Genomic DNA, 23181 nt, shown 5'->3' with positions numbered 1-23181 from the left:
TGTTCCTGTGAATGTATACAACCCTGATGAAGGATCATGGAGACTTTTCTTCTCTATAAACATGTCATCATATTTCCACACAGGTAGGGACACAGGGGACAGGTTTATTGTGCCCAGAAGTGCTGGCAGTTGAAGCTTCTGATAGCAGCTGGAGAAAAGAGGTCTGATCCTCATAAGGAGTTAGAAGGACAGTCTGATTTTCCCAGTGTTTTCCCCGGCAAGACTCAGACCCCCCTTACAGACGGCCCTTTTAAAACAGCAAACATCCAAAAACCCAGCAACTGTCTGTTGGAGTCATACCAACATTACATCACCCAGGGCACGGGGGTCGGGCGGACTTTGACATGTGATCACAGAGAAAGTGTTGATGTCTTCTCACTGCGTAAACTGGCGTTTGTGCTGACAAATCAACAGCCGAACTGGGCTGATTCAGCCCATTTCTACAGTTTTCAGCTTCCATCTCCTTTTCATTTCTCCCCCCCCCCCCCCCCCCCCGTCGCAGGTATGATGACTGTCAGCCATAATGCTGGTCAGCGTGAGCCCGGCTGCAGTTGAGCAGAGTGCTGGAAAGGCTGTGCGATTACCTCTGCCCCCCTGCTGTGAGCACTGCCGCGGCGGAGGGACTGAGAGGTAAGAGTGGTGAGCTTTTAATACCAAGCACAATAGGGCACCTCAACCCCAGACAGGCACCATATTTACACTGGGCTAAGGCTCTCCCTGAGCCTTATGACAGAGCAGGCGGAATGATCACCCCTCGCCTTGCAGCCAGGGATCCATAATTCATGAGAAGAGGTGGATGGGGTGCAAACAGGGCATGCTTACAGAGAGAGGGGGGCCGCCGCCTGAGGAGTGTGTCCTGAGCCCTGTGTGTCTAAGTAATTAAATGGGATTAGGTATGCGCTGAACCCATTTTCAGAGAGATTGGCTGGCAATGCCATTATTATTGGAAAGGATCAGAGGAGCTTATAGGCATTGGGGAGAAAGGTAAGTGAAGAGAGAGGTTTGAGGAGATTTATTAAAAGAAAAACTACTCTCTCAAATGCGGGTGGCAGATTGAAGGCAAACCATTTTTTACATTGCTTTTCCCCCTTTAAGAGACGAAAGGGGGAGAGAGATGGGGTCTCATGGTTGAGCTTCCTGTGGAGAGAGACGCAGATACGTCAAAGAAACCAGGGCTAACTATGTCCACAGACTCTGCACCTCTGCTCTACCCAAAACATCCGTTTCTAATTTGTGTGACAATGCCACTGCGGATGGCACCTGATTTGCAAGAGGGTGCCCGGAGCAGAATTCATTTGAATAAGCACACATCCGAGTTATCAGGGATCAGGAGGAACAGCTCACAGACAGACAGGGTGCTACCTCTTCCCTCAGACACTCAACACCTCGACGCGCTCGGCTAACAATGTGTCTCCATGTGCACCTGGATGGTAATCCCACCAACACAGCTAACAGAAAGGTCCATACACAGCCGAGCATTGTAACCCAAACATCTTATTCCCAATCTGAATGGATGGTAAATCCCAGCTAGTGTGCCCTACCGACGGTTGATTTCTTCTCGCCAGAAGAGCCGAAGCTCCTTCTTGTTTGTGCCTCCTTTTCCCTTAACAGAGAGAACCTTTTGGCGACAGCAACCCTGGGAGATATGCAGAAAGCATGTCCCCTGGGGAGAAAAGCTGCCTCAGGCTTCAGAGAGCCTATTTACAACAAGCTGTGCTTGTTACTTTCATCAAAATAGAGCACTGAGCTTTCTCCTGCCTTGTTTTTTTGTGCTTTTGGCAGGAGGTTGTTATTGTAAAGCACTGACTCCATTGTGCTCAGCAGTGCGTTGAGAGTCTAGCTGTCCACTACCATGGAGAAGACAAGAGAGAAGAGATGGTTGAACGAAAGGAAGACACCTTTTTTTCTTTCTCCCGGAGCTGCCGGTGTGTTTTAAAGACTGAGGAAGAGTCTCTGGGAGGTTTACAGAAACCTGCTCAGTCACCGAATTTTCCCAACCTTTGAACCTCAGCTGTACTCCATCAAGTTCAATTAGAGGATCGGTGGTCTCTGGCGGGCACGTTTGTCATAATCTATTGGGTACGGTGCATTCCAGATATTGAAGGAGAGGACAGAAAATCAATAAACTGGATTGGGCTGCCAGGCCCAGAGGGAGGTCTCCTTACCCTGGCGTGTGTGGCTCAGGCTCAACTCTCCTCCATCAAGCCTCTCTTTTTTACTGCTGTTTGGGCCATCAAATTGAATTTCATCAAAAGGTCTCAACAAAAAAGGGAAGATATATGGCATACGGCCTTTGTTATCCACAGACTCTCCATTTGTCCTCCAGACAAATATGCAATCACACACAGCCGATGGTCAGGAAGGGCTGATGTTTGCTTTGGATTTTATAAAGAAAAACAAACACTGTCCGATTCATCAATCCTGTAGACTTTACACAGACTCACACGTTTGTTAGTCATCAGAGATTTCATGCATTTGTAAAATTCTGAAATATTTCAAACGTGTGTGACGTGTCGGCTGTGTGTAATGAGCCGAGTCGATCTGACGGATCTTTTGATCCCGCGTGTTTCTGTTTGCTCTTATCAACCATGAGCAGAGAACAGAAAGGAACTCAGGCAGGAATCAAGGTCAACGACTCCTTGACAACCGTTCCATCTGTGAGGTATTATCATTTCATTACCTGCCCCCATCAATAGCCACTGCTGTTTTCTTTTTGACTCCATTTCCATAGTAACTACAGATTTATTGTTTGTAAGGGGCCAATCATTCTTGGACAATTGCCTCCTAATGGTGCGATATCAGTGGCAGTGTTCAGCTGTGTGTACGTGCGTGTGTGTGTTTGTGTATGTGTGTGTGTGTATGTGCGTGTGTGTGTTCGGAGGACTGGGCTAAAGGTGATGCATGCTGTGTATTGTTCCTGAGAGGTAATAATCATTGAAGCTGTGTGCCGTTGTCCCACCAGGCCAGAGATTTTCATATACATGACCGTGGAGCTGATCTGGGTATTGTCACTGTCACCGTCTGCCCCTGCGCTCACAGCCACTCTTACATCTCTCCACCCGTTCCCTCCTTTACCTCAAGTATGTAGAACAAAAGAGAAAAGAATTATCACCCAAAGGAGGAGGTCCACCTAAAAAATCTATAAAGTCCTCCATCAAAATCAGCTCCCTCGTTTTATGAGGACATTAATCTGCTGCTGCAGAGCTCTGCTCTTCAAAGCACCTTGACAGTGTGATTGCCCCTTCTTTTTTTTCCTCGTGGCTGCTGTTTCTTGTGTGCTTTGTTATACAAAATCTCAAAAGTTTATCAAACGGAGGGGAGGCTGTAAGGAAGCGACAGTGCCTCAGAGAGAAATAAAGGATGGAGATGAAGAGAGGACAGAGATAGATAGAGAGGAAGAGAGGAGGGAGGAAAGAGCAGCACTTCTGAGTAACAGACCTGCCAAAATAAATTCTCCACGGGAAAAACAAAACATCCTGTGAAATAAAACTCTAGCATCCCCTTCCAAAAATGCTGCAACCTTCATCTATTACTCTCAAGTGTCAGATAAATGTCTGGGAGAGATGGAGAAGTCGTCCTTGCAGCTGTGCCTTCTCCAACTAAACTCTGCATCTGCCCTCTCCACCACCAACACGCCACAAACACACACATCGTACACACACACATCGTACACACACACACACACATTCACCTGCATCATACGAGCTGGGTCAGTCCAGGGAGAGCATCTAGGTTAGACTGTACACCAATTTAATTGGCTGTCTGTAGGTGGGGAATGAGTGATATCTGTCAAAGTAGTGAGCACGAAGAAAAGGAGACAAAGTTAAAGATCCATCTGTCCTGCAGGACTGTAGTGTGTTCCTGTAGGTCATGATAAATGCAGCTCACGGACGCTCCCCATCCGATATTACAATCTGATTCATCCCTGGCTGTGCTCAGTGGGTCCTGGAAAGTCTGCCGTGGAGATTATTTACGACACTGCTCTGTTCTTTAACAGCACTGTAGTGTGGAGAGTGTTACCAGGGACATGAGCGACACTGCTCTGCTTAGTGAATGAATTAAAAGAGTAAACGAGGGCAGTAAGCAGAGAGCGTCACGAGCGGGACTCCACTCCACTTAATTATGACCTATTGGCCGTAGGGCCAGGACTACTGAGCTAACAGGTGGGGTGAGCTGTTTTCAACTCTGGACCATTTCCGGAGTGTATCTTTTACGTATGAAGAACGCAGCAGGAGATTGTCCTTTCACAGGTACAGAACATTTTTGGGAAGATTCAGGTGAGGGAGGACGTCTGGGTAGAGCACGCAGGAGGCATCAAAATCCAAATGCCTTTGCGCACAGCACATTGACACAGGCGTCGGCCTCTAACGCCAAAACCTCGCAAATGTCATTGTCTTTCCAAGTCAACATCTTCGTCAGCGTCTTCCATGTAAGGACCTCTTCTTCATCCTGAAATATTTGTTTTCCTCCGGTTCCATCACGTATTAGAATCCTCATCAACAAGCTGTGACTTTCCCCGAAAATGTTCATGCTGGGATTCTGACATTTTACAAGGGGGGCCGGCATGAAAAGTTCCAGAAAATATCCAGAGCAACTGAGTCGGACGTTTCAATTCTCACACACAGCCCCTCCAGGAAATTTCCCAAAATGTCCAGACTTTAGTACGTGTGAGAGCAGCTAGAGGGACGCTTCCAGGTGGTGTCTGCTGTACAGGGAGTGTGCGGAAAGGATCTCAGGCTCAAGTTATGTGCTGTTGATGGAGAGAAGGCAAATAAAATGTGTGCAGAATAATCTTCGCTAAGGAGGCTCCACTCCAGTCGTTTCATTTAATAGCCTGTGCTTTTTTTTTAAGATTCACTTCGTAATCACAGATGAGAGATGTGCACATCAAACAAGACGAGCGACTTTGGTCTACACAGCTGCCTTATAAAAAGCAAACAAGCTATAAATAAAAGAGAATTTTATAGAGGGCCGTCTGTCGGGCATGTGGGGTTGAAATAGGGAGAGAGGAGTAGAAAGGAGGAGGAGAGGAGACGAGAAGAAAGGGAGAGGAAAGGAAAGGGAAGGAAAGGGAAGGGAAGGTAAGGAGAGGGAAAGGAGGAAGTGGTAGGGAGAGGAAACGGGAAATCTGGGATCCGAGACATCACAGAGCACAGTGCATGACATTACCTATTATGAACACAACGTCATGCTATTTAAATGTGATGGCAGGAACAGGTTGGCTCAGGGTGGGGCTGGTTTTACTGCTGTAATGAGATCTTTTGATGTGGCTGATAAGGGGGGGACTGAATTGGGGAGAGGGCCCTCTGGGGGGAAGGGAGAGGACACCCGACCAGCGCAGCCACAGCACCGGAGAGGAAGAGGGGTATAAAGGAGAGACGTGTGGGTGGAAGCAGGAAGCAGACAGGACACAAAGGGGTTTTATAAAGCCTGTTTCTTACTAGTTTCACACCAGAATTAGCAGCTGTTTGTGGATAAACCCACTAAAGAAGTCAAACGACTCCTTTCCCATTCCAAGTAGAGACATTTTCTGTTCTTTGGGGTTGTTTTCTGCCAGTCAGACAGTTTTGACGTCATGAACGTGCTGCATATTGTTCCCGAGAAACAAAGTACGCGTTCGTGGCTATTTGTGCGGCAACATCTGCAAGTTCAATGCCGTGCCGTGGAAAAGGTTCAGCATCAGCGTCTAGACTGACAAAACGCCGGTTTCCACCAATGCCAATCAGAGCCGGATAAATACTTGTGTCTACTGCAGATTTAAAGTCTATTTCCACAGGTCAAAAAAAACGCTAACGCCAGCTAACATCTGTTTTTTGTCTACAATGGGAATGGATTCAATCGGCATTCCGGCTCAGATCAGCGGTAATTTAGCGTCAAGCAAGGTGAGAGAGAGCCTCTGTTTTGGGCGTGTTTGTGATGTCGATCATGACGCAAAGAGAAAAAAAAAACAGAAAGGCCAACGCCTGTACTGGCGGCTGAGTTTGCCCGCTTCTAAAAATCCCATGTATACCTGCTAATTTCACCTTAAAAAACTTGTACCTTGACCTTGGAGTTAATACTGATTGTATCCATTCCCATTGGCGGAACAAAAAACAGATGGTATTGGATGTTTTTTGTCCAGTGTAAAAGAAGCTTTATATTTCTGTGTTCAAGGTGTTTAAAGAACGCTCAGACATCTTAATTTTATTCAACAAATGTGAATAAAGAAACACATCCTGTATCAAACATCATGCTGTGCTGCTTTAGCAACTGTTGTGTGTGTGTGTGTGTGTGTGTGCGTGTGTCCGTGTGTGTGTTCAACATTTAAAATACACACACATGCGCACACTGTGTCGCTGACCTTAGGAGTGCTACACTCACTCCAGGTGTCTGTGTGGAGTCTCGCTGGGCCACTCTGCCATTAACAGAAACCTCCACCTGCTGTCTCTGTGCTGCCTTGGCTCTCTGGATTTCAGACAGAAATCAATCAGGGCGTCCCGTCAGCCATCATCGGCTTTACAGTGTGTCTGAGTGCACACCCCCCTGTGCACGTGAAACGCACACGCTCACACAGTCGCATATACCGACACAAACTAAAGCTTGAAAACAGCAAACAGGCGCCGCTTGATGTTTCAGTTATTTATTTATTTCGACGGAAAAAACAAAGTGCAAAGGCAGAGAGGAATAATTTGACAGAAAGCAGGAACGCGGCGGCGTGTGTTCCGAGGCCTTGTACTTTTGACACCTGCGAGCGAGGCGGTGTTATTGAAGCTTACTTTGAAGGCAAGGCCAGAACAATAATCAAGGCCTGTTTCTGAAAACACAGAGGAATCTCGGCGCAAGATGTTCTTTCTGATTGAAAACAAATTGGTTTTATTAGCGATGTCACCTCACATGATCTTACATACCGGGAGGCAGAGGTGGTCTTTGATTTTTTTTTGGGGGAGGGAACGCACAGAGATAGACCACTTTCATCTCTAAGAAGTTTGTTGATTTTAAGCGGGGGAATCTTGAGCTGATCAAGGCTCCTTTTGTTTTGTATCTCCCCATCAGGCCAGGTGTGGGGTTATCGTGGAGCCGGGTGCCCAGCACAGCTCGTAATCTACTGGGCCGCTGAAGACGAAGCTCCAATATCCTAATCAATTATCAGCGCCCTCGAAATAATCTGGGACGATCTCCTCCTCCCACTGTTCCCCACAGACGCTCCAGAGTGCACAGAACAAAGGATAATAATCTACTGAGCTGTTGCTTTGAAAAAAGCAGCAGCAGCACGGAAAGTTCTCAGGAAGAAGCTGCGAATAACACATAAGGTGAAATAAAGACGAAGGGCGTGAAGGGAAAGTCAAACCCGTACTCGTGTGGTGTTGACAACACGAGGATATTTACAGTCAACGTCTGGGACAAGGAGCTGCGTTCCACCTGGAGACCCATAAGCTCGCAGGATCATCAAAGCAACAACTGCCTCAACCTGGCGTGTGTGGGCCCGTGTGTTACACCTCATTTCCCCCGAGTCCTCGTGTCTGTAGGCAGGAAAATGACTCGGGGCAAACATTCACATTTACACAGCAGAGGTGACGTGTCTTCCCTTAGTTCACATCAGCAGCCCTCCACATGGAAATCTGACTGACACTGGTAGGAAATCTGGTAGTTAGTGCTGCGGCTCTGATTTACAAATTGTATTGATGACATCATCATAATAAATATGATTTTTAAATCAATCAATCAATCACATTTTATTTGTATAGCCCATATTCACAAAATGAAAGCGATGTTAATGTTTACCATAGAGCTTTGTTTCTCTTGTTGTAATAATCATTATTTAAGGATTTCATTGTGCTTGTTCATAAAACGACACAGTCCTTGTTTGGCTTGTAAAATAAAAGAGCTTTTTGTGAAACATGCTTATTTGCCCCCACTGAGATGTGACCCTTGATACCAGTGTCATGTTTGTGCCTCAACTATAAAGCTACATCCTGCAGGCGATAAGCAGAGTTTATCAGAAAGGCTGTAAATAAACTGATTCTTAAAGTTTGGCTCATTAATAATAATTTATGACATCTTTATTTATTCTTTTTATCAAAGTTAAATGGAAAATAAGGTTATTTGGCTGAGCTTTGACTTTGTGTTTACACAGGGGGATTGAACAATTGTGATATACACTCAAAAAAAGAATTCCTTGAATTTACTTAAAAAAATCATGGAAAGAATTTCCACATGATTAAATTGGTTTCTTTCAGTATAAAGCAATTATGTTGGTCTAACGTAATTTTCTTAGGTTGGGTTAGTGTAATATCTTAGAGTTGATTCAACTTAGTTAGTTGAATTAGATCCCACTTGATTTAATAGTTAGTCTAATTAGGACTAACTTAATTCAATAGAGTTTATCCAACTGATTTCAAATTAATACAATTTAAACTATTAAATAGAGTTAATCTATCCCAAAAAAATTAAGTTGGCCCAACATAATTGCTTTATACTGAAATAAACCCATTTAATCATGTGGAAATTCTTTCCATGATTTTTTTAAGTAAAATCAAACCATAGCTTTTAAGTGCAAACAATGTGAACAGTAACAAAACCAAATTAAATGTTTAAATGGCTGGAAACAAGACAAGACAAACTGTGGATGAGGCAATCAAATTGTATTTCTTAAAAAACACAAAGTTCAACACTTTCAGGTGCTTGTAAACAACATTAAAAAAAATACTTTCTCTTAATATCAACACATTGCTTCCCTTATTATTCAAAGTGCAAAAAGTAAGATAATGTTAACACTTTCAGGTGCTTGTAAATATAAAAAATAGACTCCCATTTTTGAGAAATTGAAAAAACAGCACATTGCAAGTCCAAACAGAATGGATCTTAATATTCACACACACACACCAAATCCAAAACAGAATGGATCCTAATATTCACACACACACACCAAATCCAAACAGAATGGATCTTAGTATTAACAAAATAAAGAAAATTTACAAAAGTATAGTGATTTAGTGAACAGTAAAGTGCTGTTAAGAAATGGGGCACTGTCAAGTAGCCATCACATATGACAGGATTCCATTAGAATTATCGCGGCCAAGGGAATGGTCAGAGATGGAAAGTTTTGGAGAAGTCTGATTCAACAAATTTCTAAATTGTTTTACATTATCGGGGAACCCCGACCCTATATGAGCTGATCAAGGCTTACGATTAATCTGTACCACACTCAATCAAGACTGACAATGTCGCAGACCAGATTTTTCTGTTGATTGTTTGGAGGGGCCAGGGCATAAATTTGACGAGAACCTTGCAGTGTGAGGCCAGCATTAGACTCACATTTCCCTTGAAACATTTCACATTCCACATCAGTACAACATATTTAGAATGTAACAGTGAACATAACATCAGAAACTGAGGGTCAATGAATTCTAGAGCCTGCTCAATGTCAAGACTTGAACATTATAAACAAAACACTGCTTAAATTATTTTAAATTTTTTTGTGCCAACAAAAACATTTCACAGTTAGGGACATTTGACATAAAAGCCAACAGTGGTAAATCTAAAACATTGTGGAAGACAGTTTTTTTTAGTATTTTAACTTCACTTATGTTAGGATCGAACAAGAGTTTAACTGATTTTTAGTCACAAGGTGTTTTTCCTAAGGTGAGGATGAGCTCAGTCATGTACTTGATCTTCTGCAGAGCTTCAAAGGTGTATTTTAGCTCTCTGGGGTAGCTACGGTTTAGAGCATACACAAGCGCAAGCAACTCTGCCACTGCAATAGGCACATACCTCAACTCATGCAACACCTTTACACCCTCCAGAAGAATTCTGACATCCTCTGGGTTCTCACTGGGCCCTGCACCGTTGTGTCGAATGACAAAGACTCCAAAGACCGTCTCTGCCATAGCCTCCAGACTGCTTTTATCATCGCTCTGTAATTAAGAAAAAAAATAATGAATAAGATAAATTATTTTTAAATTTATGTGCATTATATTTCATATCTTATAGCACGAGTCATTTTTACACTATTAATGTAAAACAGCTTTCACCAACTATCTTCAAATAATCAAAGTACATACATTCCAATGTTTTTGGAGCTGATGTTTCAAAAGTTTTAAGGGCTATGTGAATTCAAAGGAAAATTAACAATGATCATCCCCAGTGAAGATTAAGTTAAATCAACATACCAGGTATTCTTTCACCAGCTTCTCTGGATCTTCATCAATCCAAGGTCACAGATTAGAGAGAATATGTGAAAGAAAGAAAAACACATTAGGAAAAACATCTTGACCAACCAGCAGTTGTTTTCACACACCTGATGCTAGATTCACAGGTCATCACAACATGAGACGGCTTTAGAAGCTAGAGTAGATGTGAAGATTAAGTTAAATCAACATACCAGGTATTCTTTCACCAGCTTCTCTGGATCTTCATCAGTGTAAGGTTGCAGATTAGAGAGAATATGTGAAAAAAATAAAAACACATTAGGAAAAACATCTTGACCAACCAGCAGAGTTGTTTTCACACACCTGATGCTAGATTCACAGGTCATCACAACACAAGACGGCTTCTGAAGCTAGAGTAGATGTGTTTGCAGGAATTATTATAAATATGAGTATATAACATGAGTCACTTTTCCATTATCATACCTCAGTCATGGCTACCATGATGCTTCTGATCCGCCCCCCTTGAACTCTGCCTGTCTTGGCAAACAACTGGATTAGGTCTGCAGAGTGAGCATCCAGCTCAGAGAAGAACGTTAACTCTAAATGGATTGTTGTGATTCTCTTGAGTTCCACACACACCTACAAATTGAGAAAAAGACAACAAAAAAAAAAGACAAAATTAAGTTTGGCTATTTTGATTTCAGTGGTCTCATCTCATCATCTCATCAGTGGTACATATCAATATTAGTTTTCTCCATACAAATTCCACTGTCAGAGCCAGTGAATCCTTAACAGTTTATGAATTACATCAGAGTCTGTAAAAGGTAAAAGGGGATGTTCCTTAACACAGTCATTTACTTACCTCATGCACATGGAAGAGAGCAGGCCACCTTGTTTTGAAATCAGCTATCATTGGTGCCTCCCGAACTACTTGTTGCCTCCTGTAAGCAAAGGTCTTGTCCATCATTTGCCACATTCTCCTCATCGTTTCTTTTCTTCACTTCTGAGAGGAGGGCCACTCTTGGTCCTTCTAGTGTCCCGGCTGTTTCACCAGACGGGTAGGCAGGGCAGTAATTCACTTCTGCTGGACTGGTTGTAACTACACCTGGCTTGAAGTTTTTCATGGTATGTGGTTTGTGCTTTCTGTTTTTGTGAGAGTGAAAGGTTCCATATACATTTGTTTTAAAACTGCAACCCATAAACATACAATAGACAGTTTCATTACTCTTCAAATGAGTGCCAATGTGTATGAAATAATCCTTTTCAGTAGACAGACCTCTGCAAGTGCATAACGTACATCTGAATGTTGACAGTTCCAGCAGCTCCTGGGAATTTTGTTTAGGATGGACTCTACTTAAATGAATATGCATAGCATTCCATGTCTTAAAAGTACATGGGCAGTTTGTGTGTGGGCACGGGTAGCGCTGCCTTTGACGGTGTTGTAGTCTCAGATGTTTCAGTAGGTCATATCTAGAAGATGTAGATTTGCTACACAGCTTACAATTCCACATTGCCCCACCCCAAAAAAAAACACATCAAAGTTTTGATGATGGACTTGCAGTCTAAATGACCTAGAAATGGACAAAGGTTTCTGCTGCTCTAGCCAACAAAAAAACCAAGGGAATTTGGTAGATATACTTATATAAAGAAACTTTATGATGGCCCCCTTTACCTGCATTCACAGACAGGTTGGACAACAGACATAGGTGCAGTCAGATAGGAGACTCTTGTGGTCGGACAGCAGTCACAGCACACTTTGGCATTCACAAATTTCTGTAATAGATTTAGAGAGATTGATCAGTTAACATGAAGTTATCATTAAATAATTAGAAAACACAGCCACATGGGCACAGACACACACAGGAAAGAGCTAGATGCAGAGGTAGAAAAGGGTGAGTGTATGGGGAGAAATTGAAACAGACGAAGGGAGGAAGAGACAGACAGAAAGGCTAATGCAAAGCTGAAAAAAATATAAATACTTAAACATACTACATAGACATTTTATTTACCAGGCAAGAAACTGTTCCTGTATAGTTATTATAATTCTATGGGAAGGTTGAGTAACACAGCAGGAGCTGGAAACAATGATCAATCTGATTCACCATTCAAATAGAGAAGAAAAAGAGCTGATGTTTAGTTTTACTGACAACATTTAGCAATGTCATATTCTCTGGTTTAACGTGTTCAGATGCATTAGCTCATTTTTTCCCCTAATGGATCATCGAGGCTGGAAAGACAAAAACGGGAAAACGTGACATTATACAGATGTAGACAAATTCCAATTAATAGAACACAATATTGCTAGGACACGCAGCGTTCGTGGACGGGACGTTTCACGTGTCTGCATGCATGAGTCACGTGCTACGCCATGCTCGACTCGTTTTTACTTCAACTCGTTACTCGTCACACTGTCCCCATGCGCTGACGTTACTCACTATTTCTGCCAGCAAATGTTCCCTCGTGATAAAGTAAGCCGAGTGTAGCCGTAATGGCGCTCTGCTCCCCGGAACCGGAGTTCACACACGCCGCGTCTTCTCTGATGTAGCCGCTGACTCATCAAGTGTCTTGTGTGTCCTTCTCACACGATGTAACGTTATTCTTCAGTTCAATGCTTATATGAAAGTCTTTGAGTAACTATCTTTCAAGTTATAGAGGCACAACTAGCAACACAAAACACCGTGTTAACTCGCCATGTGTGACGGACGACTTTCTAAGTTTGATAAAAACAAATAAACCGCTGCGTTCTAATACCGTGGAAAATGAACCGACTAACAGCTGATGAGATTTCTGAACAATATTTCGCTCGCATATGATTGGATGGAAATTGATTTTCCCTTACCTTCTCCGTGTGCCTGATGTACACATCCGGTAACGTACCTGACTTCCGGTATTTTTTTTCTCGCGATGTCTCATCGAGGTGTGTTCTCGCGACGAGTGCCGTGCTTCTTGCGCGGAAACTCGAACATATCAATTCATATCAACGTGATTTAATCGTGTTAAAGCGAAGTTGTTGAATATTTAGCGAATCCAACGCAATTGTATCACGTTCATCTTGCAAACAGGAATTATTTAATTCAAAATACTCTTTTAATTCAAGTAAATAGGACAGCCAGCCAATATCCTTTTTTTGAGTGTATACACAATGTCCACTGGTGGGTGTATTTCATATTTCTTCTATCTAACTGTTGACCTCTTGCTGTCTTCAGTCCTTATGATAAGCTTTAGATTGAATGTGGAGATGAGACGATGGTATTTATCATCTAATCTACGTCTCATTTGTGAAACATGTTATTTTTGTATTTTCCAAAAATGTGAAACAACTCCTTTTGTTTGAGCATACAGACTGGAAGCTGTGGGAATGTAGCCTGGCTCTCGTCGAAGTTACCAAAACAAAACACAGATAATCTCAAATGAACCTGCATCGGGCTCATTTAATCTGTGCACAAACAGAAACTTCGATGCATTGTACTGGTTGGTTCCCAGTCTTGATGCTAACATACGCTATAGACCAGAGTCCGTCATTTATGCATCACTCTATGTATGCTACATATATATATTATCTTTACATCTCACTGTCAAGATGCAGAAACATATTTTTCACAATTGTAAAGCCAGGTGAAAAACCTTCATCCCAAATGTTCTATCTTTGTCAGGCACTATGCTAACACTACCAGTATCTCTTTACAGAACCTTTTCCACTGGTTTCCATCTCAGTAATTTGCTGCTCATGCAAGTTGTTTTCATGCTTTGTGAACACCACAGAAACCTGCAGCAGGAGTCAGTGGGTCACAGAGGGGGAGGGCGGGGTCCTCCAGCTGTGAAGCTCAATTTACCCACAGGCCTCTGCCATGGCCTCTGCTTTGGTACACGTTTCACTTCCTGCCCTCCACCATGACAGCAGGAGAGATTCTTCAAATCTTCCTTTCTACAAAAACCCTTCTCTCAGGCCCAGGTTTCCACCCGGCCTGCCCTGACATCCCCCGCATGCACGCTGCAGCTGTGACCTCAGAGCTCTCTGCACCACATGGTGGGAGGAGGTTACAGCGAATGGAGAGCATGGCATGCGGGGCTGGTTTGTAACTAGTGAAGACTATTTTTGTACATTCACTCTGTGTTTTACCGAAATGTCACTGATATGATCCTCTGATGTTTATGAAACTTAGGAAAGTTCAAATCCAACTTGTTCTGTATATGGTTTTGTGGAATGCAATGTGATGTATGGAAGTGGTTATCCACACATCGACATAACTGCAATAAATCAGATGACGTATGTGGCTAAAAGGAGGCGAGTTTCCAGTATGAGCTGTAGGACTAACTCAGAGTTAGTGACTAAAAACGTGCATAACTGTTTAACATCGTGAACAAATCTAAAAGTGATGAAATTCAGATGATACCACTATCATCTGTTTTCTCTTTATACGGCAAACATCGATATTTCAGCTTTGGCCAATGCTTGACAGCACCTTTCATTTCAGTGCAGTGTAGTTTATCTGCCATAAGTGTACAGTACAGGTTTATGTCTTCTTTTATTACTTAATTTTTTTCAAGGAATGATTAAATACACTTAGCATAATTCATAGTAACAGAAATGTTCAAGGCGTTGTTTCTTCGGACACGTGTAACCAGTGCAGTGAGTCAGAGGTTTAGAGGTAGAAAGTAGAAACCTGTCTGCTCCTCCCTCCGTGACAGTGTTTCTCGAGTTGATGACCTCTGCTTCTTAATTTACTGTGGTGAGGTGAAAACAAGCTCCTCCAATTCCCAGTAAACACCCGAGGGCAGCGCTCGCTCCTCTCTGGCCCGCGGGGTCATGACCTCTGTATTTTTGAGGTAAACACGTGGAAGAGCACAGAGGAAAAAAAAACAAAAAACATTTAATCAAAATTAGGTTTTTGAGGTTTTGCATGCAGGACGAAGGGCTCTGTAAATCATTACCAATCAGACACCGGGAAGAAAATTAAATCGGCGGAGGAATCAATGGACTCAGATCGATCAGTGCAAAGGACAACTGATTTGGCCCCGGAGAGCTGTGGAATTCCAGAGGCCGTGCAGAGGGCCACAGATCGGTTTCCACTTTATAGCCACAGCTGCCAGAGCTCATTCCCATCAAGACGGACCACCGTTTCTGAAGGTAGCTCAGCTGGGCTTAACTAAAACAAAACCTTAGAGGGCAGAGTAATCTGGGGCAGAAAGCCGTCTGATGGAATCTGACTGGATAGACAGGAGATTAAGGTGAGCCCCCCCGTCTGTCTCAGCCTCAGCGCTCTGCTCCTCCTCTGGACATGGATGGATCCACAGTCTGCAGATGTGCAACAGATGGCTTCAACTTCACTTATGGCTCATTTCCACATCTTTAAAGGTCACGGGCAACCGCTCTAGCAACACCAAGTGAAAACATTTATCACCACGAACGATCCCATAATGGTGATAAAACCTAATTTAGATCGACTGGTCTGCTTTTTCTGGCCGTGCACAAGCATAACATTATGATTATAGTAAAGATCCAACCAAATGAAAAATATATAAACACCCATTTGCCAAATTTAATGTAGGTCCCTGTGTTAGTTGTTTTTTTTTTAAATATATATATGTTAGATATATTCAAAAATAATGTAAAATGTCAAAACCTGTCTTTTCAGCTGTTTGACGACTCATCGTCCACTCATGGGTGTTTACCACCACTCCTCCCTCCCCCTGACTGTAAATTATCCCAGTTACTGACTGGAACACGTGAAACTTTACAGTCCAATTCATGTGTTGTGATAGCTTTACTGTACATGTTAAGCCCTTCCCTATTAGCTACTGTGTTTTTACCACAAACACATAAATACTTTGAAATTAAAAAACGCCCTGTCACACGTTAGATTTGTTCATCCATCCATTCCTGTTTCTCTTCATCCATCTGTACATCCAGCCATACCCTCCTTTAGCCTATAGACCAGGGGTCTCCAACACGTCGATCGCGAGCTACCGGTAGCTCGCGGGCAGGTTTTCAGTAGCTCGCCTGATAGGTTGACCGAAAAAAATAAAAAAATAAAATATATTCCGACGACAGTAAATGCACCTCATCTCACTTACGTTCACATATATGTCACATTGGTGTCCGGTGTAAATGTAGCCAAAGTGACGTTGTGACGTTGAGTGACGTTGTACGCTCGCTAAGCTAAAGTGAGGAGTTTGGTGGTATTAGCAGAACTTTACACAAACAACAAAGATGGAAAACCAAGGTGGCCAAGTCAAGAAAAAGCAGAAAACATACAATTTCCATTTGGAGTGGGAATGCGAGTTCTTCTTTACTAGCGTGAAGGACAAGTGTGTGTGCCTCATATGCGGGAGCAGTGTTTCGGTCGGCAAAAGAGGTAACGTGGAGCGCCACCACACTCAAGTCCACGGTAACTTTGCACGGGATTTTCCAGCAGGCAGCACTCTACGGACTGAGAAAGTGAACCAGCTGAAAACAAACCTTAAAAAACAGCAATGTTTATTCATCGGACCGACGAAGAAAGCCAACGCGGCCAAGGAGGCATCATTTAAAGTGGCGCACATTTTGACAAAGCACAAGAAGCCATACACCGATGGCGGGATGGTGAAGGAAGCAATGACAGCGGTGGCCGACACATTATTCAAGGACCATAAAAGTAAGACTGAAATCATGTCCGCTATCGCTGATGTACAGCTTGGCGCAAACACAGTGGCACGGCGAGTGTCTGCGCTCTCTGCCGATGCAGTGGGTCAGTTGGAGCGGGACATGATTAAATGCAAATGGTTTTCAATTCAATGTGACGAGTCGGTGGATGCGGCTGATACCGCTCAGATGGCTGTGTTTGTCCGGATGGTTTTCGAAGACGCTTCCACCAGAGAGGAGTTTTTGACGTTGCTTCCACTAAAAACCACAACCAGAGGAGTCGATATTTACAACGTTGTGAAAAAGTACTTCGTTGAAAATAACGTGCCTATTGAAAAGCTGGTGTCTATTACAACAGACGGCGCACCAGCTATGACAGGACGCCACTCAGGATTTATTGCACTGTGCAAGGCCGACCCGGACTTTCCTAAAATTGTGAACTATCACTGCATCATTCACCAGCAGGCTATATGCGCCAAAGTCATGAGATTTGATCATGTGATGGCACCTGTCATTAAGATCATCAACTCCATTCGCGCAAAGGCCAAGCAGCACAGAAGCTTCAAACTGCTCCTCCAGGAACTGTCTGCTGAACACAGTGATCTCCTTCTCCACACTGAGGTGAGGTGGCTGAGCCGAGGAAAAATACTGCATCGCTTCTGCTCATTGCTGAACGAAATCAAGGCTTTCATGGAGTCAAGAGAGGAGGACACTACACTTTTGTCTGATGCTGAGTGGCTGCTTGATCTTGCGTTCCTGACAGACATGACAGAGAAACTCAATCAGCTCAACACCCAGTTACAAGGTAAAGACAGAACAATTTCTGACATGATCAGTGCTGTTAAGGCTTTTAAAGCAAAACTGTCATTCTACCTCCAGCAACTGAAAAACAAAAGACTGCAACACTTCCCAACAGTAGTTAAGATGTTAGATAGCCATGCAGGGGCTGACTTTGTTTTGGATGTCAATAAATATTGTGACCTCATGTCAAAGCTAGGCCAGGAGTTTGAGGATAGGTTCAATGATTTTGATAAGCTGGAGCCATGTGTGGCATTCATTGCCAACCCATTCATGGAGGTAGACATCACAGAGATTTCAGAAAAGATGGCTGAACTGTTCACTGTCAATCCTGTGGAGATGGAGATGGAGGTTATAAATCTCCAGAATCATGTTCAGCTTAAGTCTCAGCAACACTCACAACATTTCTGGAGCCTTGTAGACCCAGAAAACTACAAGAACATTCACCAAGCAGCACTTAAAATTTCTGCTTTATTTGGTTCGACATACCTTTGTGAAGCTGCTTTTTCTGACATGAATGTCATCAAATCTAAATTCAGAACAAGACTGACAGATGAACATTTAAATGACTGTATTAGAGTGAACCTGAGTGCATACACTCCAGCATACACCTCTTTGGTGGACTCCATGCAGTGCCAGTCATCTCACTAAGTTTTAAAAAGAGTGAGTGTACTAATGTTTTCTTGGACCTTTGATGTTGGGTTATTAAGTTATTGTATTAGAGTTGAGTTATTTTTGATAAGCATTGTGTATTGCAATTTCACACGTGTACAAACAGAAGCTTAAGTCAGTTGATTAATAAATATGTGCGATGTGATGCAAGTAGCTCTTGGCCACTTAATTTTTTTCTAAGTAGCTCTCAGTTGAAAAAAGGTTGGAGACCCCTGCTATAGACGCTCTGTCTTTTGGTTGGTCCAATGGTTAATTCACAGACAGAAATATGTCATATATAAGTATACAATTAGAGAAGACTTTCCATCAAATATGGTTTGAGCATTCATGGTCCCTTAAGGATGAAAACTAATGATTTTGGAGAACAGTTAACTTTTTATTTAGTGCTATGAAAAGGTTGACAGGTTCATCTTTTTGCTAATCATCTTATTAATATTGGTTGAAAGGACTTCAAACTTGTTACAAATATCCATGCTCCCCAGAGGATGACTTTAATTATTATCAGATTTCTATTCTGAAGCTATTATGCTTTACATTTTTAATTTGTGCAAAACTACTCAGTTGTAATTTGTTCATTTTAACAAATATTACCTTTTTACAGTTGATCAATGGGACATCTTATATTTTGTATATGTAATGTCCACGATATGTTAAGAAAATGATTCACTTTATGAACATGCACATTTTATGCTACAATAGCTTTTAGCAGCAATAGCAATAAAATGAACATGTCCATACTTTCCGGTGTTAACTGTAGAGCGTGTGTTTACCCTCACATCTCGTACAGTGCTGCCCTCTTTGCATGTTTTGTAGAAAACATGGCTGTGAATTCCACTAATGTTTCACCTTGTTAGAAGTTTACAATTACTGCACAGACCCCAGAGGCAAACCTAATCTCAAAGTGAGGGGAAATCTTCTATCATATCAAGTGAAATTACTGTGAGCTTTTCTCAGCCTATTCCGATAAGATACCGATCAGCCAAATAGATTGGCTTTTCCATTATCTGCACAGAGATCTTGGAAGGCATCGGGTAGATAATTTGCTAATGTTTCCTGTGACCTCCCCGGATTTAAATTATGTCTTTGGCTACATGTCAACTCAATCCTTCTGTTTACCAGGGAGCAAGCTCTCAAAGAGCCATTAATATTCACTGCAACATATCTGTCTTTTCACATCTTTCTTTGCGGTGTTTACTGACTCAAAAGGAGAGTGGTGTCCGTGCTACTCGGAGGGTATGGATTGAGCCGGCCGAGTGCTTAACAGACCATGTGGGTGTTCAGGAAAAAAATGACGGGGCCGGAGAAAAGAGGGAAAATAGGAAGAGCAGAGAGGTTGGCAACAGGGAAATGATAACATAATTTAAAACGTGGAAAATCACCTTTAGCTGCCTCAGATGTTGAGGGAAACTAGGCTACTGAAGTCCAATCCACATTTCAATGAACAACAGAAATCTGCTCTCGTATTCCTGCATTTTGAAGTAAGATTCAATTATTCTAGGTCTAATTAACAAAATGTAATGAGCTGCTTTGATGTGGGAATTTACCGAAATGAACGTGGTACAATAAATGTAATAATAGAGTTACATTGTCTTTTCTCATTAAAACAGTCACTTAATTCCGTCCCGTCCCGTTTTTATCATGAATACACGGCAGCGCTCCGTGAGCAGGGAGAGAGGTTAGCAGCTTAAATGTTGCTCATAAACAATTCAGCCCCATTTAAATATATGCAAACATGTACACATAAAAAGCCTGGATTTCTTGTTTTGTCGTGTTTAATTGCTGCACCACACCTCCCTCAATATCAGACTGCAAATGATTAAATTAAACTCAGCGCGCAGTTGAAAATATTTACACCACATGGACATTTTGTATCGGATCAGTTGTCGGTTGTCAGAACAGTGTGACCTGCTCATTGTTATGAGTTGCAAACAGTGTTGCAGCAGCTCAGCACCACTGGGAGTGAATGTCCCGGCCCTGCAGAGCATGTTCTCTGCTCCTGGAAAGACACATTTTCTACCTCCAAACAAATCAGCCTTGATTATAACAAAACCCCCCCGGGTGGAAACTTGTCAGAAACATCAGTGTGGTCATTAAAAGAGGACTTGAATTCCCATCGGCCCCGGCAGGAGAAAAGAAAGTGCTGCATTGTCACAAACCTTATCAAAACTGGCCTGACAATGACGGAGTGACAGCTCGGACTACGCTGACTTGTATTACACAGCACAGAACAGGAACACCAGAACCAGAGAGAAATGAGGGCAGCCGTTATTTCATTCTGCAATCATATATTCTAAAAAACCTCGCTCAAATTTTCATTTAGCCCAGCGCCACCCCCTCCTTCTGGAGTTATTAAATCAGCTGGAAGCAGTGCGGCTCTGTCACACACAGTATTAGAACGCCATCCCCCCCTCCTATTACCAGGTGCAGCCCTGTGATTTAAAGCTTTGATTCTGTTCAAATGACAACAAAGGTGAGCCCAGAGCTGACACTCCTAATTCATCATTCTCTGCTTGATAAGAGCGGGATTAATGCTTTTAATGCGACGGTCGCAGGCAATCATCCATTTTAAAGCTCGCTCCCTGGAGGATGCAGCTAAAAAGGGAAAACACCTGAAACACAGGGTGGGGAGAGGGCACATCACAGGGATGTGCTGACTTCCACGAGGCCTCTTTATAGATGGTGCTGCCTGGCTTCCTCCTCGCTACCAGAACCCTGCCCTGTGGCCTTGGCCCGCATCCCAGGAGCAGATGGTTGCAAGACCCATGGTAAAGTTTGACCTAAATGCTGGAATCCAAAATTCAAAAAGCGACCAGAATTGCCCTCCTCACAAGCCGTCCTCTCCCATATCCTCTCTCTTGCCAGGACCACCGCAGGGGCGAGGCTTTCAGATACACTCCTGTGACCATTTGGGATGTGTGTGCAGAATTCAGCCATATTTAGTACAGGTTTTCCTGCCTTAATAGCTCATTATGTATTCACTCCACGCCTAATTTAACATCTGCTGACTTCCACACCCTTGTTCCATACCCCCTAACTTGTGCAAACACATGGGAGTGGGAATGAAAATGATCCATTATCCACATGTGTCTGGACAGAGTGAACCTTAGCCCAGCTGCTTCCTGCTGTAGCTGCAAGCTTGGCCTTAATATGATCTGAGCTGTTTCCAAACCAAAGCACTCGTGGTTCAGGCAACTGTTGATCCCGACAGAAATATATTCGATGAAACCTGCCACTGTCTCTCACCTGCCATCCCCCTTTTACACTCTTTAAGCACGTGGAAACCAAAGTGAGATGTTTTGAGAAAGGTCTGGTTGGGTCTGCCTGAAAAATCATCTTTGCAAAACCTGGTAACACCCACATTGACTTAATATTACTGTCGGTGTAATACATGTTGAGTTGTCTGGTTCGGGGTGGGACAATATATTAATTGTCCTGACTCATGATACACAATTAATAACATGCTGGCGCCAAATATCTACAGTATATTTAGACTTTTGCCAGTTTATAGTTGTTCTACGTTGGAATGAAGGCACATGTCGACATTGACAAGTCACTGTGCTTGTTAAAGACTAAAAGACTCTAAGACAAGACATTGTTTCATCTCCGTTTGTGTAAATACATAAATCCTATACTTTAACTCTTCAGGGGTATTTTGTATTCTTCATCAGTTTGACAGATATTGTGATGTATTGCTATATGATTGTCTTGCAGCCTATTGGTGTATCAGGATATTATTGTTATCACCGTGGGCCGTGTATCGTGTATCGTTGGTTACCTTGCAATTCCCACCTCTATTTCTAGGGGCTGTAATGTTCCTATGGGTTTGGATAAAGTTTCCAGAGGAGGACCCACAGATTATGTGACCTACAGTGACCTGCAGAGACAGAAGTGAGCAGAGCTTTGGTCGACACACTACAACTCAGAGCCTGGACACTATGTGTAAGTCAGCCACCCATTGTACTCTACTCTGTGTCCAAGATACTCTCTTTTGAGCACTTCCCACTGGCTTGCTTCAAGACGCAAGTTGGGGGTTACCAGATAGTTATACGAGACGATGAGAGGAGTCAGGAGATGAGGATGACTCACAGATTCAACGCAGTTTTGTACGTAACTGGCCGGTGAGGAAATCGTGACCTTGGATTCCTGCGATAGTCCATTTCAACTAATGTCCTTTCAGCTTAGACGTAATTGGATGAGCCAGCCAGCCAGAGCCGGAGGCATTTTCTGATCAAAAATGCAAATGTAACGAGAATAAATAGCAGAACAAGAGCCACTCCATCTACTTTTGATTAGAAATAATTCACCGCAAACCCATAATTAAAACCTCTGAAAAGCAGTTGCACATTAGTTCGTGCCTGAGTATTAAGTATTTGAGTCAAGGAACAACCTACATAGTGAGTCTACTCCTATAAGCCAATGTTAGGTGCTGCAGGCCCCGACTCCGTGAGTTTTGATGTTTCATTATTATCCCCCTTTAGCTACATCGACAACACAGTAGGCCGCTTTAATTACTCTCCATCAGTAGGGGAGTCAAAGCCACTTCAGAGACACACTCTAATCCCCCCCCTCCCTTCTTTTTTTCTCTGCAGGGCACTCATTGTCTCCTAAATATCATTTCCCTGAGCTCTGTGCACACTATTGGATTAAAAATGTGGAAGTTTTGCTGAAGGGGTGAGGGGGAGGGGATGGGTGGGTGGGTGGTTAGAGTAGGGGGGGGGGGGGGTTTGGCATTTGGGTATTTGAGCTCAGCCCCGAGGACCAGGCTTTCTCTGTGTTTGCAGCGTTTCTAGTTGCATCTGCTCAGGAGCCACACACAGGGGGCCGCTGACCTGCGTCACCGCTCCTCAGTCAGCCACACAAACACAGATAATGGCCCTTTGCAACACTCCAACGCTACTCACATTTTCACCTCAGTGAAGTCTCGATCAATAGTGTATTTCACCCAGTATAATCAGTACGGAT

The 23181-nt window shown here is 43.1% G+C and overlaps 1 protein-coding gene across 1 annotated transcript; it reads left to right on the top strand.

Moving 5' to 3' along the window:
* Positions 1 to 16657: 16657 nt before the first annotated feature.
* LOC128438659 (general transcription factor II-I repeat domain-containing protein 2A-like) lies at positions 16658 to 18402 on the top strand. The gene has a single exon (XM_053421281.1). The coding sequence runs from the start codon at positions 16708 to 16710 to the stop codon at positions 18196 to 18198; it is 1491 nt and encodes a 496-aa protein (XP_053277256.1). The 5' UTR covers positions 16658 to 16707; the 3' UTR covers positions 18199 to 18402.
* Positions 18403 to 23181: the final 4779 nt, after the last annotated feature.

This window comes from Pleuronectes platessa, chromosome 4 (assembly GCF_947347685.1).
Source record: "Pleuronectes platessa chromosome 4, fPlePla1.1, whole genome shotgun sequence".
NCBI lineage: Eukaryota > Metazoa > Chordata > Actinopteri > Pleuronectiformes > Pleuronectidae > Pleuronectes > Pleuronectes platessa.
The sequence above is the reverse complement of the archived record's forward strand: the minus strand, read 5'-3'. Positions and strand labels throughout refer to the sequence as shown.

Bases quoted from the DNA above. Each gene is read 5' to 3' on its own strand.
- LOC128438659 (XM_053421281.1), top strand. From the start codon at position 16,708: ATGGTGAAGGAAGCAATGACAGCGGTGGCCGACACATTATTCAAGGAC.